Below are 17,876 nucleotides of genomic sequence, written 5' to 3' on the forward strand. Positions count from 1 at the left end.
AAATAAATAAATAAATAAATAAATAAATAAATAAATAAATAAATAAAATCTTAAAAATGTATGTTTACACTTCTCACAGCTCAAATTCAGTGAATTTTTATAATTTTATTTATAGTATGTTTATTTTTATGGCTGCATGAATAAAGTAATATTTCATAGCAGATCTGGAAGTATAACTTATTTTATTCACTACAAATGATGAAATTATTTAGAAAAAAATTTAGGGGCGCCTGGGTGGCTCAGTTGTTAAGCGTCTGCCTTTGGCTCAGGTCATGATCCCAAGGTCCTGGGATTGAGCCCCGCATCAGGCTCCCTGCTCTGCGGGAAGCCTGCTTCTCCCTCTCCCACTTCCCCTGCTTGTATTCTCTTTCTCACTGAGTCTCTGTCTGTCAAATAAATAAATAAAATCTTTAAAAAAAAAGAAAATATTTTAAGAAAAAGTTGATCCTAATCTTAATAGTGATAGAAAAGTGGGTGACTTCTTTAAAACCTCTAAGATGCAACCAAATGGTAGTATTTCCCAGTATCTAAATCTTTAGAATCCTAGTTCAGTGATCTTTCTTCTATACAACCTCCCTCCCTACCTTTTGGAGGTGTAGAATTAATAAAATTTTCACTAATGGGTAGAAAATTAAACAGAAGTCCAAAGAGGCAGGGTAATAATTGTACTTTTCATAATTCATGAGATATGACTTAGAAATGTTGTTATTAAAGAAGAAAACCAGGCCAAAAGAAGAATGGCAAAGAATTGCAACTAAAGTTTCAACATGAAGTAAATAATTGCAGGAAAAAAAACTTGTTAAATATCTATACAACAATAACTCAGTCAATTATCCAAAGTCACTTATAAATAATTGAAATAATTGACCACCTTCCCTTGTCTTCATCCTCCAATTCCTTACCAGAATTTTCATTTTATTAATTGGCTTTACTCAAGAAAATAATTTTGTTACCAAATCCAAAGCACTAAGAAAAAAAAATCCTGAAAAAGATTTTATATTTTTATCTTAGATCAAAATATTTTATGCTGCTCCTTCAGAAAATGGATTTTCATCTCTGATAGGTTGCATACACTGTTAGCATGCAATTGAGGAGTGGTGGCAGAACATAAGATTGCAATTAATGATATAAAAAAATCACAGATTTGTTCCGTGTATGTTAACTTTCCTATAATTGCTGTGTTTAACAATATAAAATATAAACTATATTACTTTTGAGAACAATGGGGAAAGGATTTGTAAAACAGCAAGTGAATTCTGAACTGGAAATCCAAGAACCATAATGGTCCAATTGTCCATTCCCTAATATTCTTATTGGAAATATAGACACCAACAAACAAAATAAACAAAGTCATAACATAAGAAAAACATAAATTTTATTTCTAAGGCAGGTTTAAAACTCTGATAATGAAAATTACTTAAAAGGATGATATTGAAATCTAGGGTCCTTCAACACATTGGTGTCTTAGCAGTGGGACTGGAATAAAATTTACCAATTTTATTATTTTCTTCTACAAAATTATCTTAAACATTGGTACTTTATACCATCTGTCATCTAAAAAAAGCTAGCGAGGAGGCACCTGGGTGGCTCAGTTGGTTAAGTGTCCAATTCTTGGTTTCAGCTCAGGTCCTGATCTCATGAGTCATGAGATAGAACCTCAAGTTGTGCTCTGCACTCAGTGGGAGTCTGCTTGGATATTCTCTCCTTCTGCCCCTTCCCCTGCTTGCTCTCTATTTCTCTCTCTCAAAAATAAATAAATAAATCTTTAAAAGAATAAAAATAAATTTAAAAAGCTAGCAGGGGTCAGAGTTAATGCAAAATGGAAATTGGGTGATTGTGCTTATCTCGAGGATTTGAGTAAATATAGTGCATATAGCTAGTAAAAACTATTGCAAGTTCTTATAGTAGTATTAAATTTAGTGTATTTCATGGAATTCAGAAGTCATGTCATGAATTTTGGGTGTTGCACATAAACAAGTTACCAAAGCATCAATTTCAGAAAGAAAGAACATTTTTAAACATATGTGTATTTATATACATAAGTATATATATGTATATACATATGCAAATTATAGAGACTTTAAGATTTTTATATGAAAACTTACATTAACTATTATCATCCAATATATTTCGCATGACACAGGGAAAAATACCTGCTGTCACTGATCATTCAGTATATCCTTGAACAGAAAGTGGAATCCATTTGAGTACCTTGACAACAGCATTCTCTTGTCCGCTTTCTTCAGGAGCCACCATCAGCGTGATCATTAACGTCAACGTGCAAGCTTCTGTCATCGTCTCTGCACTGATCGCCACTCTGTACACGCTGGTGGGTGGTCTCTATTCTGTGGCCTACACCGATGTAGTTCAGCTTTTCTGCATCTTCATAGGCCTGGTAAGTGGAGCCATTCACAGACTTTCTTTCTTCTTTTACTTTCCTCTCCTTCTTTCTAAAAGGTAATGTGGTATTTTATATGAACTCAGCAAAAATTAATAGAAATGTTATTTTCCATCATGAATAATACATAGTAAGTCATGTACCATTTGAAATTTTAGATTTCTCAGTGAATTAATTAGACAAAAAAATGTAATCATTTTGCTAGATTTTGACAGAAAATATGCCCTCAGTTTAATTCTTAGAAAGGTCTAGGGCTTCCTTTCCTTCATGCCTACGTTTGATGGAAACTTATGTGTGCTCTTCCTTGAGTTTGAATGCAACACACTTTACTCACAGTTAAAATGTAACTGAGCAGGGAGCCTGAGGTGGAGCTTGATTCAAGGACTAAAGGATTATGACTTGAGCCAAAGGCAGATGCTTAACCTACTGAGCCACCCAGGCGCCCACTGCATTGGTCTCTTAACCTTCCCCTGTAATTGTTTTAAGTGATCCATAAGACTGCTATAAGACAGAAATTATAACATTTGAAAAACTGTGGGTTTCAATATTAATCATCACTATTTGTGGTCTAAAAACAGAGAAAAGGCTTAATTATATAAGATACTAGAAATATTTATTATATATTGCTTATAAATCCTAAACTAAATTAGGTAATATATGTGTGTTTTATTCAGTAAAAGGTACTGTATAATTATGAGATGTATTATTGGTATTACATTAAAAGTGCTTTTGTGTATTATGAACACATTTTAGTCAACGTTGAGCCTTTGCAAACTCAACATTTTAAAATGTGAAGACTGCATTATTATACATATAATAATATCCAACACGTAAGACATATCCAAGAAAATGGTGTGAGTACTCCAGGCTGGACACTGTAGTGGGTTCATACACATGTATGTTATCTCAGCTGTGTAGCCTATAGGACCAGTGCCCTTGGAGAAAGACCACAGAAAGAAGCAGCTAAGGCTGCACATCATGACTCCCTTCCCATGGATGATTAAAGCACCCTTGAGCCTCCTTTTTTTTCTTTCTTTTTCTCAGAATGAAAAGCTCTTCACTCTATTTTAATGCTTACGCTAGACATTTAGGAATGAAAAATGAAGTCGAAGCTCATACTCATTTTTGTTTTGTTTTTTATTTCCTAGCATCTGTAATAATGGGAGGAGCATTTTAAAAGAACTGACAACAACTAAAATTACAGTTTAGCCATAAATTTACATATGCTAGCAATGATCACATTTCCTCTTTTTCCATTAGCTCTATGTGCATTTCATGGAATCTCATTCACTAGTATCTTAGTTGAATTCAATTTAATTTGCTTAATGACTCCTACTTTCTTATTTTTAAATTGTCAAAAGCAAGTGAACAGTGCTGAAATTCAGAATTCTGCTTAGTATCATCATAAACTTCCAGAAATAAATCTCTGTTCAGAACTTGGAGGCAAGTTTGGTTTGGCAATGACAGATCTCTTAGCTGATGCACGTGGTATACCAAGAAAGACAATGCTAGGGGATGAAGCTATTTATTGATGATATATGTAATTTCTCATTGCTTTTCATGAGATCAGAACTTAAAATACACAGGAGCATAAATCAAGCATGCGAGTATAAAGATGATAGGACAAATATATGTGGGGATAGATGTTAGAGTGGTTTTCTGCTACAAAATGTAACTAAACTAATGAGGAATCTAGTTGTCTTGGTTACTAGTTAAGAGCCTATTGACTTGACTGAGTAAAAGGCCAAGCTTGGTTTGTTTTCCAAGCTTCAAATGGCTATACATGCATACATAATTAATGAATCAATTCACACCTTAAACGATCTCCTCTCAAATTCTCCAGTTCTGTTGATTTTATCACCATCCTTGGAGCTCCACAACTGTAAATTTGAGGTTCATCTGTTCATTTTCTTTCTCTAACTTCTTCCTACTGTAATCTAAGGGCTGCTCAGTCTCCCTTCAGAACTCTTTTCAGTACCAATGTCTTTCCATTTCTAGTATCATGGCTCTACTTAAGGCCCTTACCTGGGTCATATCAGTGCACCTACTGCTTTTCCTAACTCCTCCTTCTCCTAAGCTCACTGTTCACATCTATAATATTAAAATGCAGAAGAAATCTACTAAAATCTTTTTACAACTCAGAAGAAATGCATCTAGCTTCCAGTTGCCCACAAAACAAAATATAAACCCCTTAGCTTGCAATTCAAATTTCTTGCCATATATTTATGTTTATCTCTCCCGTTTCCCTAAGCCACTCCCATGCCAGCACACCTTGTCATGCAGAAGATCTGTGTGCACACCCTGTATGTTTTTCTCCTCTTTGCCTTGTTCCACCTAGACGGCCTCCCCATTCTCTTCCTTCTTTTATTAGCCCCGGGCTCACCCTTGAAATTTTGTCTCACCCAACAAGTTCTCAATCAGATCTTTCCTTGTCACTTTAAGAAGTGGACATCTTTCTCTAACTCAAGGAAAACATTAAAAGTTTATATATCGATATAATGTTCTCAAATTCAATGTTTTCTTCCCAAAGGTTGGCTGACTGCTCCTATAATTGATATGACATGGTATAATTAAGCACAGGCATAGATAATATGTTCCTCTAACTTTTGTAAATCAGTATTTCATGGTGTCCCACAGAGAACGTGATTCCAGGTTCTTCTCTGTCTGAACAAGAAGAACAACTGAGCTATGTAGTCTCTGAGAAAACAAACACATGGCTAAACCTTGTGTATATGAGACAGGCAAAAGCCATAGCTTAACTCTGTCACGTCCCTCTCTGGTTGCAGTGGATCAGCGTCCCTTTCGCCCTGTCGCATTCTTCAGTTACTGACATTGGGTACACTGCTCTGCATGCCAGATACCAAAAGCCTTGGCTGGGGTCCATTGAATCATTTGAAGTCTATACTTGGCTTGATAGTTTTCTGCTGTTGGTAAGTAATGCCCTTACCTGAGGAAGGCAATTTCATTTTTCCTAAAATCAAGTGCATTTTTCAGATTTAAGGTTTATATGTAAATATCACCTACTGGCTCATGTCTATTTCTGCACTGACTACTTCCTGTTGGAAGGATGGAGCCACTTACTGACTATGGTAGCTGATTAGTGTCAAAGTGGAGAGAGAGTGAAGCCTTAAAGGGAGAATGTCTACAGGGTGATGTATGGTGTATCCACATTTCTATCGTGCTGTAAGTAAGGAACACCATGCTCTACCCCCAGGGACTTCCCCAGTCTGAGGCCAAGCCATCTAAAAGTTTTAATTTGTATTTTGGATTAGGCATTAAAACCAGCTTCTTCTGAAATAAGTAACCCATTCAGTTTCTAATTACTGAGTAAGTAAATTATTGCCAAAAGGCCTTTAGTGCAGACAGAAGTTGGGAAAGGAGGTGTCATTCAGGAAAGATGCCAAGAAAGAAGCACTGGGAAGTCAGAGACAGCTTAGGAATTTGCAGAACTTCAGGATGAAGGTGTTGGTAGTGAGACATAGGGCACAGAAGAAATAAAGGCAGATCACAGATTGAGGGAAGAGGGAAAAACCAAAAGAACCTGCCAGATTTTGTGATTTTGCTAACTGGAGAGGTTACTTACAAAAGTAAAACACTGTAATTTCAAAATAAGAAATAGATTAATGTTTATATCAAAATTAAGGGGAAATTATTTTTGTTTCCCTTTTTGAGGGTTCACAATATTTTATGATTTCACTTTGTATTTGTGGCACTTTACTAAATTTCAGCACTAAAAGTAGATGTGTCTGTCCCAGTAGAGAAATTCCTGGTAAGAAGGCAGGAAAACATGGAAACAAGCTGTTTCCAGGGGTGGGGGGGAGGGCTTCTTTCCCAAAGATTGTTAAGAAATGTATTGGCTGACATTTTTCTAGAATGGTTTATAATTATGAATTGAATGGAGAAAGGGTTAAATATTATAAGTATGTGAAAATATATCTGCATGGCAGGTATATTTATGGTTATATGGAGGAGATTATGGCACTCAGAGCAGATAGACAGTCTGTTGATAATCACACCATTGTGTGAATGAGGGATTGAAATAAAGCATCAAGACCCTAAAATCATTTCTCCTACACTACACTTTAGTCCTCAGATTTATTAATCTTCAAGATAAGGCATTATATCCAATGACTGCTAAAGTTTCTTCCATCCCCCCAAAATTATATGACTAAGTCATATTCATTCTTCAAAATGTAACATAAGTGGTAGTGAAATGATAGATGTTGAGTGAACGAATGAGTGAACTGTAGAAGTATGCCTCGAAATGTTTTGCCAAGGGTCTCTGATCTTCCAACTGTCTCTCTCAACTTCCACTTGTCATAAGTGACTTGTGGAGTCCTGCTCTGGATACCTTCCACGGATCTCCCAGCCCCACCCTGAACCTGCTCGCTGACAGCATTCCTCAGCTGGCCTATTGTGGTGGCCCTTCACAGTCTCCATGTGGCGGCCCGCCCGCATCTCACTTGTCCAAACCCTTCTTCCACCTTGCCATCAGGCCTTCTGTTTGTCTGCGGAGGTCAGATTTTACCTTACTTACAAAGCTCTGATGACCTAAATGTCCAGAGAGATTGGCATGTAAATTATGGTGTATCGATTCATACAGGAGTTGAAATTATTAATGAATATTCATTGGCATAGAAAATGTTAATGATATTCTGACAGTCCTGACTTTTAATGGTTCGACTTAACAGGTTTTCAACTTTGCAGTGGGGAGAAGGCGATAGCATTCAGTAGAAACCCTAGTTTGAATTTTGGTCTTTTCCCAGGTTAGCAATAGGGGGTATGATCCTCTCTCATTGTGCTGGGCAGCGGCAGCCAGCCACAGCTCCTAGTCAGCCATGAGAGTGAACAACGGATACACTGACAAACATTCTGTATCCATACACCATGCTGCTTCTCATTTTTGGTATAGTATTCAATAAATTATATAAGGTATTCAACACTTCATTATAAAGTAGGCTTTGTGTTAGATGACTTGCCCAACTATAGGCTAATGTCAGTGTTCTGACCATGTTTAAGGTAAGCTAGATTGAACTATGATGTTCACTAGGTTAGGTGTATTAAATGCATTTTTTATTTTGACTTCAGATATTTTCAACTTATGATGGGTTTATTGGGATGTAACCTCATTATAAGTCAAGGAAGATCTGTATTGATTAACAGGTTGCAAACCAAAGGAAAAGTTTTGGAAGAATACAGACTTGAGGCATGGATTATGAATTTTAGAATTTCTTTTTTTACTTTTTTTTTTTAATTTTGAACATGTATAGCTTTTATACGGAAGAGATTATCCTGGAATCGATATGTAACAAGCACTCTGATTAACACAGAGGTGAGAGTTGATAAACAAGACATCCCAGAATTTAGAGCCCAGTGAGAGAGACAGGCAATTAAAGAAACAACTTCAGTACATTGTAATATGGAAAATTCATTCATCAGTTCACTCATTCATATGATAAATATTTATTGAACACCGACTGTATGCAAGTCAGAGACCCATGGCAGTAATCATGGGGAAGGTATTCCCCAGACTCCTCTTTAGCCACTCCCACACACCCTAACCTTTAATCAAGCCAAAGACACAGTGGTCTCAGAGCTGTTTCATTGTTCTTTTTTCTTTCTTCCTTTTTCACACTGAATTCTCTGCCAGGGGCTCTCTTCTCTCTCCATCTCTATATAGTGACACCCTCTCAATGCTTAAGGACTGACTCCATGCAATTCTGTAGGGTTTCCTGATTACCATGCAGTTGTCCTTCATCCCACTTTCCCTCCTCCGTTACTCCTGAATAATTAATTTTCTCATTTTTTTCCCATGCATACCTCCTTATAGCAGGCTACAAATTACATTATAGTTCACTGTCTCCAAAATGCTTATGAATGCATATCTTCAGTAAGAATTGTAAGCACACTCCCAATGTAGATATATGTAGTTATGAATTACTTATACATAGTGTACTAATACATTATATAATCATTTAATAAAAAGAATGTAACATATAAGTATGAGGTAAAAAAGAGTATAAATAGAAATTCTAATATTTTATTTGATGCTATTGTCTATATTATCTTGAGCACTCTGTACACCCCGCTTTGGAAAACAGTGTGTTGCATTGACTCTCCGATATGAACAGGTTTCTCCAGAGCAAGAAACCATTCCCCTCACTACCATCCTATTACCTGGTTCAGAAATATTTATTGGGTTTTATTGATTCAAATTAAAATTCCTCCTTTCAGAATCTTAATTTTTTGAGACAATTTTGTGATGGTTAAAACCTCCAGACGAAAACAGGTTGAAGGCTTCTGGATAGTTGTAATGCAGTTTGAAATAGGTAAATTAAAGAATAGAAAAGGTTGGGCTATGTAATGATGAAGGAAAAAAACTTGAGGAAATTCTGCACAGTTGAAGACGTGACAATGACATGATCACAATTGAGATGTTTGTCATGTAGGACTCTTTATGGCACATCAGAACCATACATTTGACTATTGTGAATGTGACTGTAAAAAAAAAAAAATCTTACTTAAAAATACCTAATAGATGTTGTTTGCCTCCAATTCATTCTGAGTCCTTGTTGTTTCCATGCAGATGCTGGGTGGAATCCCATGGCAAGCCTACTTCCAGAGGGTCCTCTCTTCATCCTCAGCCACCTATGCTCAAGTGTTGTCTTTCCTGGCAGCTTTTGGGTGCCTGGTGATGGCTCTACCAGCCATACTCATTGGGGCCATTGGAGCATCAACAGGTATATCTCTTGCCACTTCACTAATTGACCCACTGAGGCTTCACTGAAGTGACTAATTACCACCCACTGCCCTCCCTCCCCCACTTGCCCTCTTACCCCCACTTAGTTGATTGTTTCTCATCATATTCATATAGACTTTTATTATAGCATTCAAATAATTGTATTATAGCCCAGTGCCTCCAAACAGTTTTTGATTGCTCTCACCACTAATAAAATATATGTGAGCATACCCCCCCATGTTGGTATACTTAAGAATTGTGTATATGTAATCCTGTCAGCAGTGGTTCTCAGTCAAGGTGCACATTGACATCATCTGGGGAGGAGAAGAGATGCTTTAAAAAAACCTATTTCTATCTTACCCCACAGGGATTTTACTTTAATAATCTAAGATGGATCCAGAGACTGGTGTTTTTAAAGCCCCTTGGTTGGTAAAGTCGGTCTGAGTTGAAAGCTACTGGTTTAGAAATTTAACTGACACCTAAGGACCACTTTGAACTGGAGATTCCTGCTTTACATTCTTAATAGTTTGTTAATTAAAAGTTTTCTTTCTTGGAGAAATAAATCAATAGATGTGCAGGTAAAGGTAAACTTAAGGTACTGAGACTTAGAGAATAACTTACTCAAAATTGGTAAAAAGAGCATAATGAGATGCTTGTCTCCTAGTTAGCCTCTATCTAAGACATTTTTAAAATCTCACAATTAATTTAATTGAAATTGTTAATTTTTCCTGAAACTTACATATCTATGCTATATAGCTTCCAAGAGCATTCATGAAAATACATCACAGTAACCCAAATTCAAAGAAGTCCTGTAGGTAGAAATCATTAAAACAGACTAAAGAAGTTTACCTTTCACTCCACTGTGTTTTGTAAGGATGATACAAGTGATACCCCAATGGCTATTTTGATTTTCAATTAGTAGAGCTACTTATTGGGTTATGTAACTTTTACAAGAGCAGCCATGGCTCATAGTGTACATTCTCCATTCCAGTTGTTCATCCATAGCATAAACAAGCACTTAAAAAGATGACTGACAAAGGTGATTGTGTGCCTTTGAATAAAAAATAGCATTTCTGTCACAATCAAAAAACAGATCTGGCCGTGTACTCACGCTTGTGCGTGCGTGTGTGTATGTGTGTGTGTGTTGTAGGACAGCAGACTAAAAAAGCCAATGTAAACTCTATTTTGTTCTTGGATTAGGTACACATTCTTGGTTGTTATTTCTGGTACCATAACGTCTCAATGAATGCTATAAAATTGGCTTCAACAAAGCATATCTTTGAACAACTATAGTGGAAAATGGGGGAAGAAAACAGTGATAGGATTCAAGGGAAACCATTCCTATTTGGTCCTGGAATTATGCCATAGAAGTTCAGCAAATAAAAAAGGAGCTATGCTAATGTACATTTAAAGATTCCATTGTATTCTTCAGTACATGATAGTATAACTAAACAGTAAAGAACTATATATTCAAAGATAAACTTATTTTTTTGTTTGTTTTCACCATGATTGTCTCCATCTTGCATGGTGCACAAGGTATTTTTGTACCCTTTACAATAAAGCCTTAATAGCCATTTTCTAAAATCAATTCGAAGATATAATTCCTTCTATGAATTCTACAGTTCAGCAGACCAACTCATCATAAAATCTAAATAATCTTATAGCCTATTTTACTAGTGGCTTATCTCAGATTCTGTTGAAGAAGAATAGTATTAATGTTGGTGAGTCTTAGACCATTAATGGAGGTTTGTATAAATCAAAACTTTCAGGTTTTTGGCTGCATTTAAAAAATTAATGGAAAATTTTGGAAAATAATGCTGACAGTGTTTAATTGATCATGCAATTCCTTCAATTATGATGAAAAAGACAAACTTTCTGACATAAAAAATACAGTGTCTTATTTTCTTCATAGTATCAATATCAGATATAATTTCTAAGTTTCAAATTTTAAAACTTGAAAGCACATTTGCCTATTTTTTTTTTCAAAAAACCGTTTATATATTTGAAGAAACTGCATGTTGCTTACTTGGCTTTGTGGTTTTAAAAAACATTTTCAGACACTTACATATATTACTTATTATATGAAAATGTGTGGTTGTATAATTTATGAATGTAGTTTTTCTAAATCAGCTTCACAGTGTTATTTTGTGAGATAAAAAAATTGGTAATACTCTGTAATGAAATTTTACTCCAAAGGTTAATCTATTGCACTAACTATAATTTGGTGAATTCCCAGATTTGGGCTGAATATTATCATCATTCAGACCTATGCAATCAGAATCTTTCAGGATACTCTGCATTGTAAAGGCATGCCTGAGAGATCCCAGTGTTCATTAAGGTTTGCGAACCACTGAATTAATCCAATGATGATTCTTCTTTTTACTTCTTGCTTTAACAAAATCAAGCACTTGCCCTTCTCTGCCCATTTCTTCCTTATTCTCACAACTGTCAAACTGGCTCATTGCTTTTAACAGCCTGGCCCACAGACTTAGCCAGAGATGTGCTGCAAACAGTTGCCTGTGGATCTCTGGTGCCCATGCCCTCCTGCTTCCTTGAGACTCTTTTTATCTTTTATGTTTTGAGTCCTTTTACACAAAGTCCAAAATCCTCCTGAAGTGCAGGCTTATACCTGCACTTTCTACTCAATAAAGCAAGGACTTTCTTTTACGTATCATGCCTCCAGTTTCCAAGAGGTAGAATCCAATGCAAGAAGGAATTTAGTTGGGAGAAAAATAATGTTGAGGGAGCTCCAAAAACCAAGTTTATATACAGGAAGAGGATGGGTGAGAATAGCTCCACTATCGTCTATACATTAATGAATGTCTGACTGAGGACTGAGCACTGAAACACTAAGTGTCTTCTCACATCTCCGACTGGCTGAAGAAATACTCTATGCTTTTGTTTTATAACATTTGTTTTCTATGATTCTGTACAATTTGATGTCATAATTACAGAATAGAAATAGGTAATAGGTAAGTAAGTAAATAGATGATTGATGATTGTTAGATGATAGATAGATAGATAGATAGATAGATAGATAGATAGATAGATAAACAGGTCTTATGAATAAGGCTAAGTGTAACCAAAACCCATTAGAAGCCAGAATTGTATATAAGACAATGGACTTCCCACCTACTCAGACCAACATACCTAGTTAGATTTCTAGGCCGAATTATAGACTTCTCCTTTAGTTAGACTTATTCATACATTCTGAATTTATTTCAAAAGCTCCTAGTAAATAGGATGACCCCCAGATGGATAAAGAACATATGGTTCTTTGGTTGTTTTTATATGTGTTTTTTCTATTCAACAGACTGGAACCAGACTTCATACGGTCCTCTAGGTCCCAAGGACAAAAATGAAGCGGACATGATCTTACCCATTGTTCTGAAGTATCTCTGCCCTGTGTACATTTCTTTCTTTGGCCTTGGTGCAGTTTCTGCTGCTGTTATGTCATCAGCAGATTCTTCGATCTTGTCAGCAAGTTCCATGTTTGCCCGGAACATCTACCAGCTTTCATTCAGACAAAATGTAAGAATGGTTTTTCCAAATGTAACGTTATTATTGTTGTTGTTGTCGTCATTGTATTTATTGTGTCTGTAGTATTATATATTTATTAATATCCTGTATTAAAATCAGACTCTAGTTTGACTAAGCACACAAGATTAAATAATGCTGAATTTTTTTTAAGCGGTACATAAACATTTTTAATGCATGTTATCATTTATGTTGGTATGGAAGGGACCAAATCAACACTAGCATTTTTCGAGAGGTACAGTCATATTGCTATAATTTATATTTCTTGTCTTTCTAATGAAAGAGTCATGAAACCTAAAACATCGAAAAACTTTGAGTTTAATCAAGTATGATAAGAAACTTGAAGCAGAGCATAGTGAGTAAGTTATTTCCTGGGCATTTGTGTAGCATCTGTCCCACTCTTCGCTTGAACTCCCAAGTCTATATTGGTAAGAAAATTGCCTTTCAGTGTGATTGACCTTATTGAATCAAGTAGGTGCAGAACAGCACTGTTGTGTCACTGAGGAGTCAATAGCCCCTATTCACCTTCTTCCTTCACTAAGGTTTTGTCTTTCTCTAGTTTTTCTAGGTCATAGTGAACAAAATTGTTCCACTTGTTTTTAAGGTGGCTGGACTTAAAGATGATAGGACTCCCAGGAGACAGCAAGCAAGGGTGGGCCATACCTCCTCACAGCCACATAGGAATTATTCCTTAATTGTCCTTAATTCCTTATGTAAAATATATGAAATCCTTTCTTGCATTATTATTCCCCTATGACAGCATGTTAGTTCATCTCTCCTCTGCCCTGCGCATTCAGCGAAAGTTGTAGCTGCCTGTGCTTCTGCACGTGGCACACAGAAACCAGGGAGGCCACCTGGACGGCTTGCTCCCCACGATGTGGTTTAGGTGATTTTGGCCGCATTGAACTATATGAACCAGGGGAATTGTTTACACCAGCTTTAAAGCACAGAGATGCATCTCATTCTTCACCTAAATGAGCCAGTGCACTGTGTGAAAAGCTGTTACTGTGGCAATTTTTGCAGGCATCAGACAAGGAAATCATCTGGGTCATGCGAATCACCATATTTGTGTTTGGAGCTTCCGCCACAGCCATGGCCTTACTAACGAAGACCGTGTACGGGCTCTGGTACCTCAGCTCAGACCTCGTTTACATCATCATCTTCCCCCAGCTGCTTTGTGTGCTCTTCGTCAAGGGAACCAACACATATGGGGCTGTGACAGGTTATGTGTCTGGCCTTTTCCTGAGAATAACTGGCGGGGAGCCATATCTGTACCTGCAGCCCTTGATCTTTTACCCTGGTTATTACTCTGATAAGAATGGCATATATAATCAGAGATTCCCATTTAAAACCCTTGCCATGGTGACCTCGTTCTTATCCAACATTTGCATCTCCTATCTAGCCAAATACCTATTTGAAAGTGGAACCTTGCCGCCCAAATTAGATGTGTTTGATGCTGTTGTCGCAAGGCACAGTGAAGAAAACATGGATAAGACAATTCTGGTCAAAAATGAAAACATTAAGTTGGATGAACTTGCACCTGTGAAGCCCCGACAGAGCCTAACTCTCAGCACCACTTTCACCAATAAGGAGGCCTTCGTCAACATCGACTCCAGCCCAGAAGGGTCTGGGATTGAAGATAACTCATAATGACCCCATCCAAATAAAATATTGCTTTCACAAACAGAGCACCACGGCAGGCTAATCTGGGTTGCAGCATATAAAAAATATACTTTAAAAACAAACAGCATTCAGGAAGACAAAAATCCATATAGAAGTGCAATTGCAAAAGTGCAAGCCAAGCTAGAAGGAAGCATCTGTGAAAGCAACAGCTTGCTTTCTCATCGGTATTTCTCATCCTCATTTGATTCTGACTCTAGTTAGTTTTGTTAAGTATTCAAAATTGAATTAAGACCCACTCAAAGAACAGAGGGCCAAACAGAGTATTTATTCTGAAAAAAAGAAGTAGATACAAAACGAAAGAGCCAAGGAAATTAGGTGGACTTGATCCAGACCTTGTCTGTTAATGCACTAGTGGGTCTAGTTTACAGTCGCAGTGAAGCAGGAGAGGAACTTGCCATCACTCCAATGAATGGTGCAACAAATTAACCACTGATTGTCCTGATGTGATAATTAATCCCTTCTTTCATGTTCTTAATTAGAACATTTACTGAATATGCATTTCGTTTCTCTTTTTGTAGTGGCACGTATTATTCTGAGCGCAGACAAAGCAAACACACACAAAATATCATGTTGTGTCATTTCTTTAGGTACAAGGTAATAGGAAAGCAGAATCCATCTTTGTAGAGGAGCACTGGTTCCTTTGAGTGTGTCTAATAGCTACCATATGCATTGAGACACATACCTGGAGGATGGAAGTCATGACTATTAGGCAACCTTAAAGCAATAAATCAAGAAGGCCATTAAGCAGAAAGTGACAGGAAGAAGAGTGGGTTTTCACTTTCATCTGAAGTTTATATAGTTTTGCTTCATGATAAAAGAAGTAATGTCTTGGCTTCCTATCTAAATTGGTATTGGAAGTGAAATTGAGCCATATATAAGGTGAGGTACCAGTGTAGCGCCAGTTAAGGTTAATGAGAGACGAACAGCACCTCTTGATAAAACTAGAAAAACAAAACCCTCTCAATTTTGGACATTCATTCATTTATGAGGATGATTTAGTGTCAAGAGAGTGACTCTGTGGCACTTTTTGCAAAAACCAGTCTTAGGTACTAGACAAATCACCACTACAGAGAGTAGATAGTGAATTTTAAAATGCAGAAGAAAGCAGAAAGTAAAAATAAGTCCCAAAGGGAAAAAGCCATCAATTTTAACAGTTGGTGTCCACATAACTTTCATGAGGTTGGTCATTAAATATTATTTTACTCCTTTTCTGGAGTTAAAAAATACATATGTGTATATAAATATGCAATGGTTTATATGATTTTAGAATTTTAAATGCTTTCCCAGTAGTCACATTATAGAAATAACCATAGCTGTGTCTACAAAAACAGAGTGAATTGATGAGCTAAAAAATTATCTGAGCATTTGATCCAATAAGGAAAGTCAACATGACTTATTTAAACTAAAGCACATTGTCCAAAAACATTTGTTTTGCAATTCACAGACAAAATGAAGTTAATTCAGTGTTCAACATTAAGTATAAAAGTTGTGTTGAGGAAGCTAGAATTCCTTTTTTAAAAAATTTTTAATTATCTAAAAGCATCAACTAATGCATCTATTTATTATTATTATACATGAATTAAATTCACAGGGTAATTTTTTAAATATGAATTAAATAATTTTATATGTTGTGATGTCCCATATTTTAATGCTTTATCAAAACTTGATGGAGAATATGATGTTGTGTTCAAAATCTTTATAGACCATCATCTATACTTAAATGAAAAGAGAATTCTTTTCACTCATCTATTTGCTCAGAATCTTCTTTATGCCTAGTACCCAGTGGAGTACTTGGAAGGAGCACATTTTTGGAACCGGTAGGTGTGGGAATCCCAAGATTCTCAGACATGGATGGAGAAAAGAACCCAGGGCAGGAAGCTCACGAAGGACAAAGTACAATGATGGAAACATTTGGCATGGAAAAGTGATTAATTGTTGGGGACCGCAGTTCCTGGTACATCTGCTCCTTCAGATGTTCCATGCTCTGCAGCACGCTACCTGAATAATTATTTTTATGCACCCCATCACCCTGAATTTTTGTTTCAACCTATTTAGGCGCCAGCTTCCATAGACGATATCGCCCATATAAAATATAACAGAGATTTAGGCTCTTTGAAGATATTATAATTTACTATTTTACTGGGCAGCAGTTGTCCAAATATGTTCAGATATGTGCAATAACCATATTTAAATCCAGTGAAATAGAATAAATATTAACAGTGAAAATTTCTTCCATTCCATTCATTTTGTAATAATAGAAAGATAAGGGGGGAAGGGTTTACCTTGTCCAAAATATTAAAAACTAGGTATTAGGATAAAACACATATTTTATTTTCATACTTCTACAATAATTGTAACATGATAACATGGTTTTTGGGTAATTTTAATGTGCTTTTTTTTCCCCCACACATATTTTCCAAAACATCAAGCTTGTAGCTGGACTGAAAAGTCAACAAGCTTTCAAACACTCAGTGTAAAATTCAACTTTGTTGCTACTGTTAAAAGTAATGAATTTTATGTGAATGTCAAATGAATGTAAGCTTGTAATAAGTGAATCTAATGTAATGGCTATTAGCTTTTTTATTTGGAAATAATGAATTGGCATTGTATTTTAAACATAAAGTGTGACTTTTTCTTTTTAGTCTTTGAGAAAATTTACTCCGGCATAATGTATAATTTATTGTAAGTTTGCTACTGAACAGACAGAAACATATAATGGTTCTAAACATATATTTTTGTCTGTCAAGATATTATATAAACTATGCTTAAAATAAGTAGATTTGCAACTATACATGTAAATGTTTTCAATGTAATGGTATTGTATTAAACTGTGCTGGTGCAATTCAGGAGATCATTGTCTAGGTTTGGCTTTTTGGGGCCCTCCCTTAAAACAAATATAAGTGGTGCTTGGATACAACTATGCAATGGAATTGAAATAAACCATCTCACTGCTGGAACATATAAAAATATAAAATGGAAATATTGCACCTTGCATAAATCTTAGGGCAATATATGATGTCATATCTCAAAAAATATGAATTATTGTTCCTGGAAAAGAAGTTCTGCCACTGCACACAGGCCTTTCTTTGAGCCAAACAAATCAGTAGACAGAATATCTATTCCATTCATATCAAGATAGCTGCATCTTAAAAACCAAATAGGTGTCTGATAATTATTGATCTAGGATACACAACCAATCACTAAGTGAGGAACTGTCCTCATTATGCTCTAAGTATGTACTTTATATCTCTTACTCTCTCCAAGTGTCTTGAAAAGTGTAATTATATATATCCTCAGAAGAACTTTGGCCTCTTACACCTTCATCATAAACATTTGTGCCTTTGGATCTATAGAGAGGAGGGGCCTAGAATGAGCTTAAGGATGAATGAAGGAAAGAATAAGTAGTTACAGGAAGAAATATACCAGTTTGTCTGTCATCGTGGACACATTTCTGAAGAGCCTGTATTTTGCTTTATCAGAAATCTATACCACAGGGGAAATTATTAGGAGCTAGAAAAG

General features: G+C 36.0%; 1 protein-coding gene across 1 annotated transcript in view; it reads left to right on the top strand.

Moving 5' to 3' along the window:
• SLC5A7 (solute carrier family 5 member 7) overlaps positions 1 to 14,324 on the top strand; it is a 23,255-nt gene extending 8,931 nt beyond the window's left edge. The window contains exons 4-8 of the mRNA XM_035001942.1: positions 2,247 to 2,395; positions 5,185 to 5,328; positions 8,985 to 9,138; positions 12,451 to 12,668; positions 13,698 to 14,324. Coding sequence (XP_034857833.1) covers positions 2,247 to 2,395; positions 5,185 to 5,328; positions 8,985 to 9,138; positions 12,451 to 12,668; positions 13,698 to 14,324 — 1,292 coding nt within the window. The remainder of the gene's footprint in view (positions 1 to 2,246; positions 2,396 to 5,184; positions 5,329 to 8,984; positions 9,139 to 12,450; positions 12,669 to 13,697) is intronic.
• Positions 14,325 to 17,876: the final 3,552 nt, after the last annotated feature.

This window comes from Mirounga leonina, unplaced genomic scaffold, assembly GCF_011800145.1.
Source record: "Mirounga leonina isolate KUSES-001 unplaced genomic scaffold, KU_Mleo_1.0 Mir_125, whole genome shotgun sequence".
Taxonomy (NCBI): domain Eukaryota; kingdom Metazoa; phylum Chordata; class Mammalia; order Carnivora; family Phocidae; genus Mirounga; species Mirounga leonina.